General features: G+C 39.4%; 1 protein-coding gene across 3 annotated transcripts in view; it reads right to left on the reverse strand.

Moving 5' to 3' along the window:
- SPATA13 (spermatogenesis associated 13) overlaps nucleotides 1-18,852 on the reverse strand; it is a 130,491-nt gene that overhangs the window by 47,156 nt on the left and 64,483 nt on the right. For all 3 annotated transcript variants that reach the window (XM_036747123.1, XM_036747125.1, XM_036747124.1), the window contains 2 exons: nucleotides 18,086-18,451; nucleotides 15,710-15,854 (listed from right to left, as the gene is read on the reverse strand). In XM_036747123.1, coding sequence (XP_036603018.1) covers nucleotides 15,710-15,854; nucleotides 18,086-18,451 — 511 coding nt within the window. The remainder of the gene's footprint in view (nucleotides 1-15,709; nucleotides 15,855-18,085; nucleotides 18,452-18,852) is intronic.

The raw sequence follows: 18,852 nt of genomic DNA on the forward strand, positions 1-18,852 counted from the left end.
ATTCCCACAAGCTGATCAGAGGCATTTAGCAACTCTGGAGAGACTGTGGTTTGTGGTGATGGAAAAACACATTTGGTATTTTTAATAACAACTCTAAAGCCTGAGTTAGAGATGTAAAACAGGTGTATCATTTCACAGGCATTCAGCACAACAAAGGTTGCTTAGTTCAAGAGTGGAAGTCAGGATTTCACACAATGGCATGACAAAAAAAAGTCAGCCCTGATGATGGTGATGTGCAAACTGCAATTTCATGAAATTATTTTTTAAATGAAAATTTTATGTTCTGTTTAAAAGCTTACAATTAAAAACAATTTCCATGTTTCTCTCCTCATCCTTATTCTTTTCACCTTGTAATGTCAAAAATGACCTAAACACCTTACTACTGTTATTTTCCTCCCATCATGTGTGAAAATGATAGTAATAATTAATTTAGCTATTCCTGCTCAGGGATCTTTCTTCAGTACTGACACGTTCAGAAAAACTCTGGGGCACTTTTGTACATAACAACACAACACCCACAGAAATCACACTGCTTCTCATAGCATGTTTCCATGAAGTACTAATGCTGACTATTTGCTAAAATCCAGGCTGTGCTAGCCTTTGAAAACCTGTGGCTATGGAGAGAGCTTTTCCCACTGAGTCAGTGAAGTCTGCCGTTATTCCCTGCTGAGAAAAAGTCTGTGAGGAGATCGATGCCTCAGTTCACCTAAATAAGTATGGCACTTGTCTGAAATACCTCATCATCTTAGTGTGGCAAGATGAGGTGCATGAAATTAAACAAAAAGGCAGGTCAGCCTCTGGAGATGTCTTTCGCTGTGGCCTCTCTGCCTGGCTCATGTAAATGCTCCTTTTAGTGAATGAATGAAAATACATTTACTAAAATGCTTACTTCATGCTAAGCACTGGGACAAGGATAGAAAAGACAATCCCTGCTCTCAAGGAGCTCACATTTTAATAAGGAAAGATGACATATAGGAGGATTCAGCTCGAGTCAGAAGGGAACAGATCCCTGGTCCTTAGGGTGCAGCAACAAAGTAGATGATAATTCATCTTCTTTTCCAATGATAAAATCATACAGGTTTCTGGTGGTGAATCATCTGATTGTCCTTTAGTGGCAAAAGCTTTCACTTCTGGGTCTTCAGTAGCTGTGAATACTGAGGAGCTGGGGGCCTTAGCAACTACCCAAGCAATTGCCAGGGCCACAGGGATGATGGCTATTGCATCATCCCTATAGGGCTGGAAGCGGGGGCCAGCAGGAGTAGAGTGGGGGAGGATACAGCTGCTTTTTCTCACTCTCAGATAAATTTATGTTCCTAGAGAATGCCCCTCTTCAAACCAAGCATATCATCCTGACTGTAAGGGAACCATAGCCTTTGTCTTGTCAGATGCTGTTGGAAGCAGTGGGTAAAGTGGGTGAAGACAGTGAGAAGTAAGATGTGGGTTCTTATTTGGCAGCATGGAATGGCTGGGACAGCGATGAGTTGAAGAGTGGGGAATATAATGTGATAAAAGTGGAGAACGCCTGTAAAACATTTCTTCTATGAGCAACCTTAAATTCTAGCAGTAAGAAAATCAGCTAGGAGATTTTTCTAGTTCTTTTACTTCCTTGTTTGTGGCTCCAGCAGTTGGAACTTAGTAAATGCTTGATCATCAATGCCTAAAATTCCTACCATCAATTTTTAATGCCATACAAGTTAAAGAATATATCTTTCCTTTCCATTAATCATCAATAAATTGAACTGTTTTGACAGAAATATAATTGGGGGGAGGATTTGGGGGGATATTTGTTGGGAAGTATCTGCTATATGAAAAGAAAATATATCAATTTTTAAAATTTCCTATCACTGACACTTGGTTTTCAAATGTATTGCAGTATCTGCTTATGCAGGCTCATTTTTTCTTCAGCATTCCTCTGTATTTTCCCACCTGGAATAGGCCAGATATAGGCCAGGAAACCCAGTGAGCCAGGAGTGAACTCCTTGAAACCCTTAAGAGTCATGTAGACTGGAACATTTAAAAGTGGGCAGCTTTACAACAAACTTACCAGGGATACCAAGTCAGGAATGCCTAAGAGAAGGGCAGCATGGACTCTGAGCCTTCTATGGTGGGACTTCTAATAGAGGTGACAGAGACCTTCTTTTCCCTTCCCTTGGGTGTCTAGGAACATGGACCAGCAGTGCCTGAGCTGCTGGGGAGGGCCATGGCTGCTTTGATACCACACAGACTTGCTAAAATCCTGTCATAGAAGGTAGACATGCATGCATGGCAGAGTACTGGATAGAGATGCCAGAGGAGGAAAGAGGGAGAAATTTCCCCTGGAAGACACAAAATTGCTCCTGACAATGAATCCTCTGAAAGCCTGCTTTCCAAGAGACTAGTGGACAGATTGGATGAATGCTGGTGAGATTTCTTTTCTCCTCATTAGTTTTGCAAATGGAGCACCACACTGAAACAGACTGTCCTTAAAAGTGACTCAGGTGTGCTAGTAATGCCCAGATGAAGATAGAGATAGGAGAAATAGAGATTTTTGCAGATCTCCATGGAAGCACTGGAATTACTGGGAGTTTTGACACTTTTAAATTCTGGTTTCATTCAAGAAACTTTAATATACGAATGTGTAATGTGAGTGTTTTCTTTTTGGTTTCACTTTGTTGCTCAAGAGATAAGAATCTAAACGGAAATGGGGTCACATGCCTAGTGAGATAAGTTGATGAAATAGTTTATGCTAATAATTTTATATTCTAAACTCTGGAGCAAGCAGAGATAAAATTAGATAGGCCCTGGAAGACCAGGAGTTCCTCCTAGCACATGAGCAGAGGTCCAGACAGATACCTTAAGTCTGTGCATGTGCAACAAAAAGGCCAGGCACTAGTAGCCTGAGCTTAGAGAGTCCCCTGGTGGTTCATCCTGAGATTGCATTGTGAGGGCTTATTTCAGACCATACCCTGGGGCGTAAGCATGTGCGAGTATTGAAGATCAGCCCCATGTCTTTCATCCTGTCTTGCCCATGTAAAAAAACTACCAACAGCATCAGCAAGAGACCCTCACAGAAACATACTCTTTGTCTCTTGCTAAGGAGAAGATGCCTTCTGCTTTCTAAGAGGTTCCATTAGAAACAGATGTCGCCCCAGCACCAAAATAAGATTCTTATAAGATTTAAGTTCTTATGGCAAAAAGCCTCTTTAGTAAATCAGAGGCTTCTCCAAAGTTAAAAAAAGGGTTTAAATTAGGCATAACTCAACAACAGCAATTCTCTTCTGACAAGTAAGGAGAAAAGTGGCTGTGAAATACACCATTATCTAGCATGAAGCATGGCAGGGATGAGAAATAAAGCCCTTTGATTTTGTTTTTTAACTGAACTCTAGATTTTATCAGATCACTATTAAGAGCTCTGAAATGATATCTTCAGCTCGGGTGAAAGGAGTCTGGGTATTTTCTCAATTAAGACACTCTCCCTGGATAAGATAGCACTACATTACATCAGCAGGGACAGTAAAGATACCGACATTGATTGCTGGCAACACTTGTGAATCAAGCAAAGTCCCATCTGAGAGTGAGAAGATCCAAAGTATGCATTAATGTCATACATTTAGAAATCAGAGAGGACTTTGTTTTTAGATGCCAAAAGTACATGGGATACTGTAATGAACATTTTCACTCAATAGGTGTAAAACTTTAATTCTTTTGTTTTCTGGGCAACAGTCCTACATCATATTCTCTGTCCTGTCTTTCAAGGTAAGTACACACACACACACACACACACACACACACACACACACACACTCTACATATACACTTACATATGTATTGTGTTTTGAAACCATCTGAGAAGAAAAAGATTGCAGCAGAGCTAGAACTCAAAACATTTCTCTTAACTATAAAATGAGACTGCACTACAGGATTTCTAAGGTCTCTTCCTGTTCTGAAACGCCATGATTCTATTATTCTAAGTACAATCTGGTGTAAGTACATTTTCATATGTGGTCATTTCCTGATCATCAACAGAAGGATAATTGGCATCACAGGCAGTCTATTCGCCTGGGGAGTTAAACCAGTGGCTACAATGACCTAACTGATTCCCCTTCCCATTGCTGAAGCAGGAAAAAAAAAACAACTTCCTGCCACAAGGAAAGAGGTAACTTACTGCTCTAAATTGTTCCCTAGGATAATTAACAACTTATACATACAATATATGTAATGCTTTCAGGTTTGCAAAGTGCTTTACAAATATTGTTTCATTTGATCCTCATAACAACCACTGGAGGTAGGTGCTATAATTATCTGCGTTTTCCAGAAGATGGAACAGGTTGAGAGAGATTACACACAGGCTGTTGTTTTAAGGGTCTGGCAGTAGATCTGAACACAGGCTTTCTTGACCGCGGGTCTAACGCTCTATCTAGCTGCCTAAGACAAGGAGCTTGACGCTTCCAAATGTGTTTAGGGTTATTGGTCTATTCCTTAAGTCTACGCCATGGCAGCTAGGTGGCACAGGGCATAGAGCATCTGGTCAGGCCTGGAGTCAGGAAGACTCATCTTCATGAGTTCCAATCTGACCTCAGACACTTACTAGCTGAAGGACCCTGGTCAAGTCATTTAACTCAGTTTCCTCATCTGTTAGATGAGCAGGAGAAGGAAATGGCAAAACACCCCAGTATCTTTTCCAAGAAAACCCCAAATGGAGTCACACAGTCAGACATGATTGAAATGACTGAACAACAATAGTATGGCAGCTGGGCTAGCTGGAGGCTCTGCTAGAAGAACAGGAGTGTTATTTTCTAGAATCATAGGATTTAGAACTGGAAGAAATCTTAGAGTTCATGCCCTGCTTTTACAGATAAGGAGCATAGATCCCAGACTTCACTTCGGTCACAGACGTAAGTATCAGAACTGGGATTTGAACTGTGGTGCTCGGACTCCAGATTTACTTCTTGGCAACTCATTCTCATGCTACCAGATAGAATGGGACTTAGCTTGGCCAGCACCACAGCTATAAGGAATGTGATACTCCTATTCTCTCAGTAGAGTCCCTCACCCCCACACCATACTCCCTAGCTACTGTAGTGAGATAGCATCTAGGCAAGGAATTTTTCTTGGGGCAGAATTCCCTAAATCCGCACTCCAAAGACCCCTTGCACCTAAGGGATCATCAGAGGCCGCTATTCCAGGACTGGCTTCTCTCATGTTAGAATAAACCTACTACGTCAAACTTCTCTGCAGTCAATCAAAATACAATCTGAGCTAATACAGAGTGAAATAAGGAGAACAAGAAGAACAATATGCAAAATGATTACAATAATGGAAATGAAAAGAATCCCCATGGGGCAGCTAGGTGGCACAGTGAGTGGAGCACTGGCCCTGGAATCAGGAGGACCTGAGTTCAAATCCGGCCTCGGACACTTGGCACACTTACTAGTCACGTAAAGCCAATTGCCCTGCCTTCCCCCCTCTAAAAAAAAAAGAAAAAGAATCCCCAAAAGAAGTCCAATTGTGAGCAATAGTAATGATTAACTCTGGTCCTAAAAGACAGACAGAAAAACCCGTACCTCTGCAGAGAGGGGGACTACAGGGGCAGAATGTTGCAAAGATAACTGTTTTTATTTATTATAAGAGATGGTTCAATTCTTAGGGGTGGGACATATTCAGTTTGGTCATTTTTCATTCATTTCTGACTCTTTCTGACCCCATTTGGGGTTTTCTTGGAAAAGATACTGGAGTGGTTTGCCATTTCCTTCTCCAGCTCATTTTACAGATGAGGAAACTGAGGCAAACAGGGTTAAGTGATTTGCCCAGGGTCACACAGCTAGTAAGTGTCTGAGGCTGGATTTGAACTCAGGAAGATGAGTCTTCCTGATTCCCAGCCCACCCAATGTTCTATCCACTGTGCCAATATAACCAGGAATTATTGTGATGTATAACCAAAAGGTTATCAATGAAACATAAAAAAAAATCAAGTCATTATTATTATTAAAGCCTACCTACCTCTGTTATCTACTATCTTACATAATTTTGGCCAAACCACTCAATCTCCCTGCACCTCAGTTTCCTCATCTGTAAAATCAGAGCTGTACTAAATGGCCTCTATGGCACCTTCCTGTTTTAATCTATAATCCCATCACCTTCCAGTGTATACAATACCACGACCCTTTTATCCATCCATTCAACAAACATTAAACACCTAAGGAAAGAAACAGCAGCTTTAAAACACTGTATTAGCACATGGTCATGCCAGCCATCTGAGCTGGGTGGCCTAACCATTGGAGAGTGGCTAAGGTGGGTTCTCTTCACTTCTTAATTTGACACCAAATACTTAGTACCCACAGCAGTTCACCACAAAAGGGAGAAGCTATATCAAGCGTAGCATGCAGGAAGTGGAGTCAGAGTCTGAGAAATGCTGTGAGAACCCATCCTTCGACTCCCCAAAATACTACGCTGATAACCACAAACTGGTTCCTGTTTGCCTGTCTCTAAAGCTACACTGTTGCATTCTCAAGTGATGTGTCCTTAAGCCCATTTGTGCCATGGTTTGGGATCATCTCCTCATCCTGGTCACCATCTCCTGGGCACAGTTAAGTCTATTAACCTCTCCCTTATCATATGGCACCCACAAATGAATATGATAATAATAACAACAGTAACAACTAATATTTATAGGGTGTCTACTGTGTACCTGGCACTATGCTAAACATTTTACAAATATTTTTTATCTTCTTTGATCTCTCCATAACAACCCTTGGAGGTAAGTGCTATTATGATCCCTAGTTTATATTTAGGGAAACTGAGGCAGACAGGGATTAAGTGACTTGTCCAAGATCACACGGCTTCTAAGTGTCTGAGACCTGATTTGAAATTAGGTCTTCCTGACTCCAGGCCCAGAGTTCAATCCACTGCATCTAGCTGCCTGACACAATCCTGTGAAAGCTGCCTGACCGACAGAAGAGTCCAATGGGAAAAATCCCATGTTCTGGGGTCTTGTCTATGGCTGCATGATTATATCAGAGTGGTTCTTCTACCTACAAATGCATACTGAAACCCCTATGGCATAGTATGGTGCTCAGTTTAGGGGAACTGATCTCCAATACTGGTTTTGCCACTTACCACCAATGGAGACCTGCAGCATGTCATTTGGTTGCTCCGAACCTCATCTTCCTGATTTCTCATGATAGTAGTTAAGCATTTATGTACTACTTTAAGGTTTTCAAAGCTCTTTGCAAATACTTCTCCTCATTTTACAAAAGAGGAAACTAAGGCAGACAAGTTAAGAGATCAGCCCTGGGTCATACAGTTAGTAAGTGTATAAGACTGGGTTTGAATTTCTGACTCTAGGTCCACAGCTCTATTCACTGTGCAATCTTGGATAAAATTTTAACTCTTCACATGGGTACTTAAGACCATTCACGACTGACTCTAGACTACCTTTCCAGACTTATTTTGTCTCACCCTGCCCCCTTCATATATTCTATGTTCTAACCAATCTGGCCTACTTGATGTTCCCTAAACTTGGAATGCTGTCTCTTGTCTCCGTTCCAACACACAGACTATTCTCCATGCCAGGAGTACGTGCTATACTCTACACTCTGCAATCCCTGGTTTTCTTTGAGACTAATTTCAATAATCCATTTTCTACCTCTTCCCAAACTGTTATGTATATATCTGTTTTTAATATCATGCATATACCTGTTTTAAATTATTTTCTGATGTTGAATTTCCTTCAAAAGAATGTAAGCCTCTTGAGGATGGGGGCTATTGTTTTGTTTCAAGCACCCGACATAGCACCTTCTACATAACAGGTATTTCAATAATGCTTGCTGAATTGGATTGGAAGACATAGAGTGACTATTTAGGAATAGATGGCACGATAATAATTAACGAATAAAAGGCAGAGTTGCTTAGCTTTCTTTTGTTACATCCTAAACAAGTGGCCATCCACTCTTTCATCTGTTTGCTCTCAATGTCTCATTCTATGTTGGTACTTAGCAAGTCACTGAAAAAAAAATTATCTTTGTAATTCCATCTGCAGTGTAATTTTTAAAATTAAATTAAATTTTTTCAATAAAAATCTCTTGTCTCTCCTTTCCACTTCCCTTCCTATTGAAAAAGAAAAACAAAACTCTTGCAACAAATATGCATAGTCAAGCATAACAAATTTCGGCATTTCCTCTGTCCAAAAAAAGGTGTCTCATTCTGCATCCTAAGTACATCACCTTTGTATCAGGCAGTGTGTAGAATGTTTCAACAGTGGGAAAGTTATGGAATAAGGATGCTATATGTATAGTATACTATTTTAAAAAAGTGCACATAATGGAGATCCATGGTTTCAAGTCCAAGCCTTTGTTTTTGTTCTTGGTATATATGGAAATGCTTGAATCTGTTGGTATTTGTCAAATTTAGAGTAACAATCTCCTAAAAAAGTTATTTGAAAAGATGTAAATGTTCATCCCCAAGTTTTCAGAAATGAACTGATTCTGCTAAATGATGGGACTAAGGCATTTAATCAATACCTGTTGATTGACTGACCTTCCACAGAATGTACTATGGCCATTCACAATAGTTCATAATCCATTTACTTTGGACTCATTTAACTCAAAACACTGTTAAAAGCATTTTTATACTTATTTTAAAAGACTTTCTACAGCCATTGATGATAATTCACAACCCATTTACTTTTGATTTGTTAGACTCAAAATGCTGTTTAAAAAAACCATTTTATACTTATTTTAAAAATCCTTCACCTAATGCAAGGTACCTCTTCCCCAAAGACTAGAGCAAGACAGCGTACTTAAACATCTTCAAGAAAAAGAGTGGTCTGATTCATGTACCTTCCAATAGTCTTTTAAGTAAAATGGTTTTTGTATACAAAAAATATTTCTTCAACTTCTTTACATTATTGAATGAACATTACCCAAAAGGAATGAGCTATTACATACTACTACCTCAAAGTCAAAAGTAGAATTTTTTTCAAAGAATTTTTTTAAAATGCACCTGTTGCTAATTATAGTAGTCACCGCCACCTCACAAAGGATGAGACCGTGCAGCTATGTTCATTTCCAGGCACAGGACAGAAAGTAACAAAATGAATTAGGTACAATAAAGTAAATACCTTTCTCCATTTCATTCACTCCGGAAAGCAAAAGCATCTTTGAGGCAGTGTCTTCATAAAGTTACTCAAAGCCAAAGCCAGAGAATAGTTTTTTCCTCGTTTTGTTTTTTTGTTTTTCCATATCTTGGATCTTTCCTGAAATGTTAACCTTGGAATGTTTCTCTGATTTCATGTGCGAGAGCATCCCCAACAGTTTGGAGAAGCCATGTACAAGTTAAAGCTAATAATTCACTGCTTCCCTACTGATATTTAGTCCTTAAATCAGCAAAATAACTTTAGCCTATGAACAATGCACAATACTCTCTCTGTATGTCAGGATAAAATCAAGCCACAGAAAAGCGAGCTGTAAATATGGAAAGGAGTGCTACCCATTAATCATAGTGCCAAATTTTAACAATCAGGATTATTTTTCTTCAACACTACAAAGATCTTTGAAAAGTCACTGTGCTTAAAACATTTTTTAAAGACAAAGCAACCATGTATGAGACCTGGGGGGGGGGCAGAATCTATCTTAATTAGGACTTTTCATATAGGGGCAGCTAAGGGGCACAGTGAATGGAGCACTGGGCTTGGAGTCAGGAACACTCATCTTCCCAAGTTCAAATATGGCCTCAGACCCTTACTAGCTCTATGACCCTGGGCAAGTCATTCAAGCCTGTTTGCCTCAGTTTCCTCATCTGTAAAATGAGCTGAAGAAATGGTAAACCACTCCAGTATCTTTGCCAAGAACACCCCAAAATGAGGTCACAAAGAGTTGGACATGACTGAAAACGAATTTTAAAAAATTTTCACAGTGAGACCACCTAATTATTTGGATGATATTAAGAATAAAAAGGAATACATAAAAGTTTATATAACCTCTACCACCCCATTCTGGGTCTTCACATCAAAAAAGAAAAGTTTTCTCATTTTTTCCCCATCTTTTTCAGTACTTGGGATGCTAATATTTTCTGTTGGTGACAGAGAGAAAGAGTGGCATCATTATTAATAATCATCATACTTAGCACTGACATGGCACTTTATAGTTTGCAAAATGCTTTACAAATATCACCTTGTTTGATCTTCACAGCAACCCTAGGAGGTAGGTACTGTTATTTATCCTCATCTTACAGAAGAGAAAACTGAGGCATAAAGAAGTTCAGTGACCTGTCCAAGGTCACATAGCTAGTGTCTGAGGCTGGTTTGAACTCAGGCCTTCCTGACTCCATATCCGGATTTCTATCCACTGTATCATCTAGGTGCCTAGTGGATAGAGAGCTCCCCTCCGAGTCAATAAGATCTGGGGTTAAAGGCTTGCCTCTGACACATCCTGGACGTCTGACACTGGGAAAGTCACTTAACCTCTTGGTGCTTTAGGCCAGAGGTGTCAAATATGTGGCCCCTAACATTCCTTAGTGTGGCCCAAACCAGATTAAAATGTAACTGGGAAACATTTAACAAAACGTATAAAAACATAATAAAAAATAGACATGGTTTTCTAAGTCAATATGTGCCCTCAGGGATCCTTATGTCCAGTTTAGTGGTCCTCATTTCTATGTGAATTTGACCCTGTTGCTCTAGGCCACCCTCTAAGACTTTCCAAGGTGGTGCTACCTGCATTGTTGGAGGGAGTTGCCTGACTCTGGAGGTCCCTATAATAATGAAATCACAGGTCTAGCCCCTATCTCTATCTCTCTATGGGAGCCAAATTTTAAAACACAATACTTGGTTGCCTATGTGGTATGAGCAGGGGTGAGGTGAGAAATGCAATTGCCTGTGTTAAATTCTTATCATCATCATCATCATCAACATTGCTACAATTTATATAATGCTTTAAAGTTTACAAAATATTTTACAAATATTATCTCATTTTATCCTCACAATAACCCTGGAAGGTAGGTACTGTCATTACCCTTCCCCTCCTCCCACCTTCCTGCATTTCACAGATGAAGAAACTGCAGCAGAGAAATCTACTGCTTTCCAGGGACCTTCTTCTATATAACTTAATAGTTTAGAGTTTGGGTTTTCTTTCTTTTTTTTTTTTTTGGACTAATAAAGATATGTAGACAGTCTATTTCTCTATAGAACTAGTCACAACATAAGGTAATCGCTAAGTTTAATTCAGAGACTGAACCTGAATGACAAGGGAACAAGGAAAAGACGGCTGGATAGGTCACACTGCCAATAGTATTCAGACTATTTCTGTCCAGCACGGACAGAGATACCATGTATTGTGGAGGAAATGGGGGTGGGAGGAGAGGGATTAGATACTCAAAGGAGTCTTAAGTAAATAAGGAAATGGAAAATCAGGAGTTGGAGGCCTTCAATATGGGAATAAAGGCATCACAAAAGAGATAGGTAAAGAAGAGATAATTTCTTGTAAGAAACTTTGACTACATGAAACTTTGTAGCCTTGGACAACTTATACAATACCTCTCCTTAGACAGGTGGGCCTTAGATCCTCAGGTGTAAAATAAGGGAGTTGGACTAGAGGGCCACCAAGGTCCCTTCCTTATGGAAGAATGACACTAGGAAAAAATATGCATTCTCATGCATATTTTCTAAGATTAAATTTCTTTAAAAAAACCTGATTACTGATGCCTTTTCCTTTTGCAGTCATTTTTAGAAACATCTATTCTCCACTCCCTGCAGAATGAATCCTCCTTTATAAGAAAGAAAAACAAGCGAGCACAAATACCAGATCCAGTGACTTCATTTGACCATGAAATATTCTGCCTTAGTAGTTAGCCCCCTTCACTCTACTTGGGGAGGAATATTTACGTCTTGAACTTTTCTCCAGGGCCATTAACGATTGTTATCATAGGATCACAGATCTAGAACTGGAAGGAACCTCAGAGGCCCCTCAGTCTAACCGTCTCATTTAAAAGTTGAAGAAAGTCCTTCAAGAGGCGGGATTTGAGCCCAGGCCCTCTATTCCAGACTGAGGCTTCAGTGATATTTTCAAACACACTGTTACTGTTATAGTCCTCTGTATATGTTGTTCTCTGAGCCTGTCCGTGCAAATCCAAGATTAAATTCCTGTGCTGTGATGAGAGACCACTTTCGTGAAAGGCATTAGTGATCATATTAACTAACACCAATTTGACAACGAAAAATGATAATAAGTTGGTGACCTAGCCTTTGACTTTCTTTTTTTGGGGGGCAGGGCAGGGCAATTGGGGTTAAGTGACTTGCCCAAGGTCACACAGCTACTAAGTGTGTCAAGTGTCTGAGGCCACATTTGAACTCAGGTCCTCCTGACTCCAAGGCCGGTGCTCTACTCACTGTGCCACCTAGCTGCCCCCCATCCTTTGACTTTCAATCAAGTTACATACAATGTAAAGCATTTTGCAAACTTTAAAATGCCATTGTTATTACAACTATTATATATAATATATATTACATATCTTTATATATATCCTTGCTATTATATATCCTTGAACTCCAAAATGGGACAAAGTATCTCATGATATATTCGTGGACAGAGAGGAGAGAAAAGCTGACTCGATGACGGAATCATTATTGCAAGTGAGTTTCAGAACTCACTGAATAACTGGACCCAAAGAATAGAAATGAATAGAACAATGACCATCTTCAGGACCATCTCTGGTAAGAAGCCTCGGGAGATCTGCCTTTGGCCCTGTGCAAATCAGCATTTTAATCAATTGATTAGATGAAGACATACATAACTTCCTTATCAAATTTGCATAGAAGATGATGCAGAATAGCACGCCAAGTGCAGGAATCAGTAGCAAAATGTCTCAGCAGCTTCAAATTACGGGTTGAATTTAATAGAATAGATTTTGGAATAAATGTACCATATATGGGCTCAAAACTGTCAAATACACGTATAAGTACAAGATGATAGAGATATAGCCAGTTAATAGTTATGGTGATATGGGAGGTTTAGGGGACTGTAAGCTCTGTATAAATCAACAACTCAGAGCAGCCAATATATAGCATCTGTCTCTGTCTCTGTTTCTCTGTTACACACACACACACACACACACACACACACACACACCCCAAAACCTAATGTGATTTTAAGAAGGGTAAGACTGCTGTTTGGTAGGGAGAAGATAATGATAACGGACAATGAATGATGAGAAGGCAGACCTGTTTAACTCTTAACATATGTTTAACTCTTTCCAGCTCCAGATCTATGACATTCTGGTCTATATGGCCTCTGAAATTCCTTCCAAATCTGGGTTTGTAAAATAAAAGACCAGAGAAGTTAAATGACTGGGGCAGAGCTAGGAGCAGTGGCAGAAATCACAAAGAAACAAACTTAAATTTTGGGAAGCTAGATGATACAGTGGATAAAGCACAGGGTCTAGAGTCAGGAAGACTCATCTTTCCAAGTTCAAATCCAGCTTTGGACACTTAGTAGCTGTGTGACCCTGGGGAAATCATTTAACCCTGTTTGCCTCAGTTTCCTCATCTGTAAAATGAGCTGGAGAAGAAAATGGCAAGCTACTCTAGTATCTTTGCCAAGAAAACCATAAATGGGGTCACAAGGAGTCAGACACGACTAAAATAAATGAAAAACAAAAACTCAGATTTGAGGTAAGGAATGACTTCCTAATAATTAGAGCTATCCAAAATGGAATGTGCTGCCCCAGGAGGTACTAGATTCCCCTTTATTGGAAATGCTCAAGTAAAGGCTGGATGATCACTTGTTGGGTGTGATATAGAGTATTCTTTTTCAGGCATGGGTAAGACAAGTCAACCTCTGAAGTCTTTTCCAACTCTGAGGCTCTGTGGGTGAACACAAAAGCTGGCTTCAAATATCTGAAGGGTCATTATATGGAAGAGGGTTTAAACTGCTTTCAGTTGGCCCCAGAGAGCAAAAGTAGGAAAGGAAGTAGCATAAAGGCAAATTTCAATGAGAGATACAGAAAAGAATTCCTAACAACTAATCCTTTAAGAGTGAAATGGGCGGCTTGTAAAGATAGTAAAATCCCTATCAATGGAGGTCTTTGAGAGAAATCCAGATCAAGTCCCATCTCCTACAGCAGGGCTGTCCAAAATACTGGTCACCTGCAGCCCCCAGTGAGATTTATGCAGCCCGCCTACATGCATATAAATTTACATAAATGCATTAGTAAAGGAAGCTGAGCTGCTGCAGAGCTCTCACTAAAATGGCAAATCAAAATATACTGTCTGTTGTTTCAATAAAAACCTAAGGTTGGACAGCCCTCGCCTACAGTACAAGACGTCTTTCCTTTTCTCAGATTTTAGTGTTCCCTCCAATTCATCCCCAAATTAATTCATATTTATTTATCTGTGTACATACTGTTTCCCTCCAGTGGAAAGTAAACTCTTTGAACCCAAGAGATTTTTATCTTTATATCCCTAGCACCTAGAAGAGTACATAGTGTTCAACACCTAGTAGACAATAAACATATTGACTTGATTTTTATGGAGGTTATTTCTATAAAAGTATGGATTGAGGGAGGCAGTACAGTATAGCAGGTCAAACACTGATCCATCCTAGAGTCAGGGGACCCAGGTCAAATCCAACATCTGACATTTATTGTGTGAGTTTGGGCAATTCACTTAACCTCTATGGACCTTAGTTTCCTCATCTGTGAAGTGCACTAAGTGGCCTCTAAGTTCTTTTCTAGCCCTATATCTATGATCCTCTCTAATTTTTTTTCAAAGCTGAATAAATGGCCTTTGAGATTCCTTCCAAGTCTGAGAGAGTGTGAAACTGAGGACCAGGAAGTTAAATGACCTACCTAAATTCACAAAGTTAATCAGAAGAAGGATTTGGATTAAAATCTACATCATCTGTATCCCAGACCCGTACACTTTCAAAAGCAAAGATAAGCCATAATTGAACTTAGAATCTTCTGATTTAAAGCCAAGTTCTTCATCCAAATGGTATTTCTAGTCGTTCCCTTAACTAACTATTGATTGACTCTAGAAATCAACTATAATTTAGGAGATTAAAAAAAAACCCAACACAAAAAATTTAGAGTGAGACTTTAAAGCCCTCCTAACCTAGCCTTTTCTTCCTTTCCAGTCATCTTATACTTGACTATTTCCACACATGATTCAGTGACACCAGCCTCCTTGCTTTTCCTTGCTCAAGACATTTCATCCATGCCTTTGCCCTGGCTGTACCTCTGCCTTGAATGCCTACCCTCCTTCTTTCTGCTTCCTGTCTTCCCTGGCATCCTTTAAGTCTCAACTACAACACCATCTTTTGCAAGAAACCTTTCGTAGTCCCCCTCAATGCTTGGACCTTCCCCCTGGGATTGCATTCCTTCTATGAGAAATGTATCTCGAACATACATAGCTGTACTCATGTTGTCTTCCCCATTAGAATGTGAGATCCTTGAGACAAGGGAATATTTTTATTTTTCTTTGTATTCCCAGCACTTAGCATAGTGCCTGGCACGTAGTAGGTGCTAAATAAAGGCTTGTTGAATCAATTTGACTAAATCTTCTCATTTCAAGTCTAACAGTCCGTTTCACCCAAACGATTATCAAAACACCTTTTTTAAATGTAAAAGTTCAGATAGACAAGATTTTTAAATTTTTTAAAGGGCAAAGTCATAATACTTGGAAAAAAATATGCCTCCTGACCTTTCCTATGGTGATCTCTAAGAGCTCTATGAAACTTACTGTTAGATGCTCTCATCTGCCGTCTACGTCCAACTCGGTCCAGTCCAATGGGTGTGCTTTGGGAAAATGTGAATGGCCGGAACCGGGCAGAAACAGCTTTGTATGGTGGCACTTGATGAGCTGGAACTGGAGGCCTCACTACTGGCTATAAAAAGAAAATGAAAGGTTGTTATTAGTAATAATCAAAGAGTCCCAGAAGTTACAGTTCTTGTAATCCTTTTCGCACAATATGGCCAAGATTAAGGTTCTCACCCTGAAGCTGATTACAGATTTCAAACATCCTCTACCAAATGGTGTCAAAAACCTCAGCTTGCACTGACTCTCAGCAGCACTTTAAAAGTCTCACTTCTTCAGCTGTTTACAATCTGCTTTTGCCTACATTCCATCATCCTTCAAACAGGAATATAGTCTACGAGTCATTTGTCGATTGTATATAATACCAAGCCAAAGCATTATAGAGAAGAATAGAAAAAGAGAAATCTATGAAGGAAGCTTGTAGATTTCTCAAGATGTTTCTCCAGATAAATGTAGTATCAGAAGTTAAAATACCTTTTTAAGAAGAACCTTCTCACCATCCCCATCCCCCACCAAAAAAGATTCTTCCATTATCTGGAAAGTAATCTGATGGACAATATCATGTCTCCTCTTCCACATAAATTAAGTGTGCTGACATGAAGTCTATTTAAAATGGGAGCAAGCAATTGGGATTTATTTGTCTTTTCTAAATTTATACCAACTAAATCATTTCTTGGAATGGCCATTCCCTCCTTGTAAACCAGATCTGCCAAATTTGATTTGATTTTAAAATATACACTAAATTAGGGCAGGTTTATCCTTTCCTTTTTTTGTCTCCCAATTTCCTATATTGGGCAAATTCAAAGAAAATTCTAAAATAAACTCATTCCCCCAATACTGAGCTCCCTGACAAACTCTCTGTCTCTGTCATAAATATATATGTATATACACAATATACACACACATATATGTATATACAGACATATATACATGTTCATGTATATATATTTAAAGTAGGCTTAGCTTCCAATTATTTAATATTCCATCTAGTGTACAATTTTTTTTTCAAAATTAGTATTATCTTGACCAGTTCTATGATTTCATTGATGTAATGAAAACTCCCTCTAGAAACCATGAATTAGCAACTGCTCTGAAATTTATAGTCTAAGAGAATAGCTTGGGGCACAGAGATGATAGGTGGCTTGCCTAGGGTCACATAAGAGGCCTGACTTGAACCCAGACTTTATTGTCTCAGAGGGCCCCTCTATTCACTATTCCATGCTGCCTCTTTGGGAGCAAAACTTTTAAATATATGTCTTAAGGATTTCAATGTAAACAAACTCTTCACCTCATTTTTTTAAGTTCTTAATTTTAAGAATTTAAAGTTCAAAGTTTCCAAGTCAAGACTAACTGAAATTAATGATATTAGATAATAGGTTTAACAAAAATGAATTTTATATTCTTTTCAAAATTTTTCATCTTTGTCGATCCTGGTTTACTACCTAGGCTGTAAGTCTCTCTAAGTCTACAGGGGTGGGGAACCTGTGGCCTCGAGGCCATGTGTGGCCCTCCAGGTCCTCAAGTGTAGCCCTTTAACTGAATCCAAGTTTTATCTCCTTTTTTCAAGGGATTTGTTCTATGAAGTTTGCATTCAGTCAAAGGGCCACACCCGAGGACCTAAAGAGCCACATGTTCCCCACCCCTGCATCTAGGACAAGGAGCATGCCTTATACTTCACTGCCTCTCCCCCAATGCCTAGCACAGGTCTAGGCAATTAATAGGGTGTTCAATCCTGCTGAATGGTTTCCTGATATACGCCAAAAGGACCAATAGTAGAATTTTAACCACTTAATAAACCATTGAAAATTGGCAATATACCTGGAGAAGTGATCAAGGAAGTATATTCCAGAAAATTCTATTTCCTATTTTTTTAAAAAAAAAATCTCATCTAATTGTCTTCAATTTCTTCCTGTCCTTATATATTAAAAATGAAAAACAAATTTATTCTTCCAGTAAGAGCTTTATCTCTTGTCACTTTCCCCCAGATCAAATTCAAATTACTTATTACTACATAGGAGACTACAGGACTTTCCCTGTTTACATGCTTTATAAATGATTTACTACCCCAAAGAGAAAAAGAACATTAGTGAAAGGCATCCAGAGGTCAGATTGGTTAGTTTTAATTAGAATATATCTTCAGACAAAGTCAGGAAGAAAAGGCTGAGAGCAGCTGACATCAGACTTGGGGGAAAGAGAAGAAAGGAGAAGTATCCTGTTTATTTTATAGCTTGAAGACAAAGGCCAGGAGACTGAAGGAACACTGGGGCTTGTTGACTTTGGAAGAAGCACATCAGATCTTACTTGGGTCAGAAGATTTTCTATTTCTTCCGTCTGGTTGTTCCCATAGAAGCTGACCCCACCTATCACAGAGATGGGTCTTCTTTTTCGGCATCCTCTTGGGTAATCCAAAGAAACATTTTGGTCAGAGGTGTCAGAGGAGGCCACACTCTGCTGGTTTCCTCCATCCACACAGTCCAGTTTCTGGGTTTCCATGGCAACCGAGTCTTCAGGAATGGAGAAGCTTCTGCTTGTCAACTGACTATAATCAGAGAGAGGCCTAGGTCGAGATCTTTTTCCAGAACCCCATCTCCTTCTTGTGACTCTTTGTGGCTCGGTCTTTTCTTCATCCTGAGAGGAAGACTTCCTCCACTGTTCATCAGTAACAACCTTTTCAAATGTGAACAAGTTAAGTGAGCTTAAATGTCTAGAGAAATTTAAAGCAAAGTGAAACAACAGCTCCAACCCCCTCCCTATGCCATCAGCCCTCCTTGAAGGAACCCTTGGCTTATTTGGCTATTTTTTTTTTTAGTGTGACTTGTGTACTGGAAAGTAAAGACTTGACTAAGACACAAACTTAAATAAATCAATCCAATTTTAGTTCCAGACAGAATTAAAACCATAACTTAACCTGGAGTCATTTTGCTGGAAGGATTAGTCAGTGATATCGGTGATAAAAAAAACAAGTTTTTTTTTTTAAAAAAAGAGCACCGGTGTTAATAAAGCGCACGTGGATTGGACCATCATTTATCCTGCTGCGGTAGTCAGACTAAATTTATGGAACAACAGAC

The sequence above is a fragment of the Trichosurus vulpecula genome, chromosome 2 (assembly GCF_011100635.1).
Source record: "Trichosurus vulpecula isolate mTriVul1 chromosome 2, mTriVul1.pri, whole genome shotgun sequence".
Lineage (NCBI taxonomy): Eukaryota > Metazoa > Chordata > Mammalia > Diprotodontia > Phalangeridae > Trichosurus > Trichosurus vulpecula.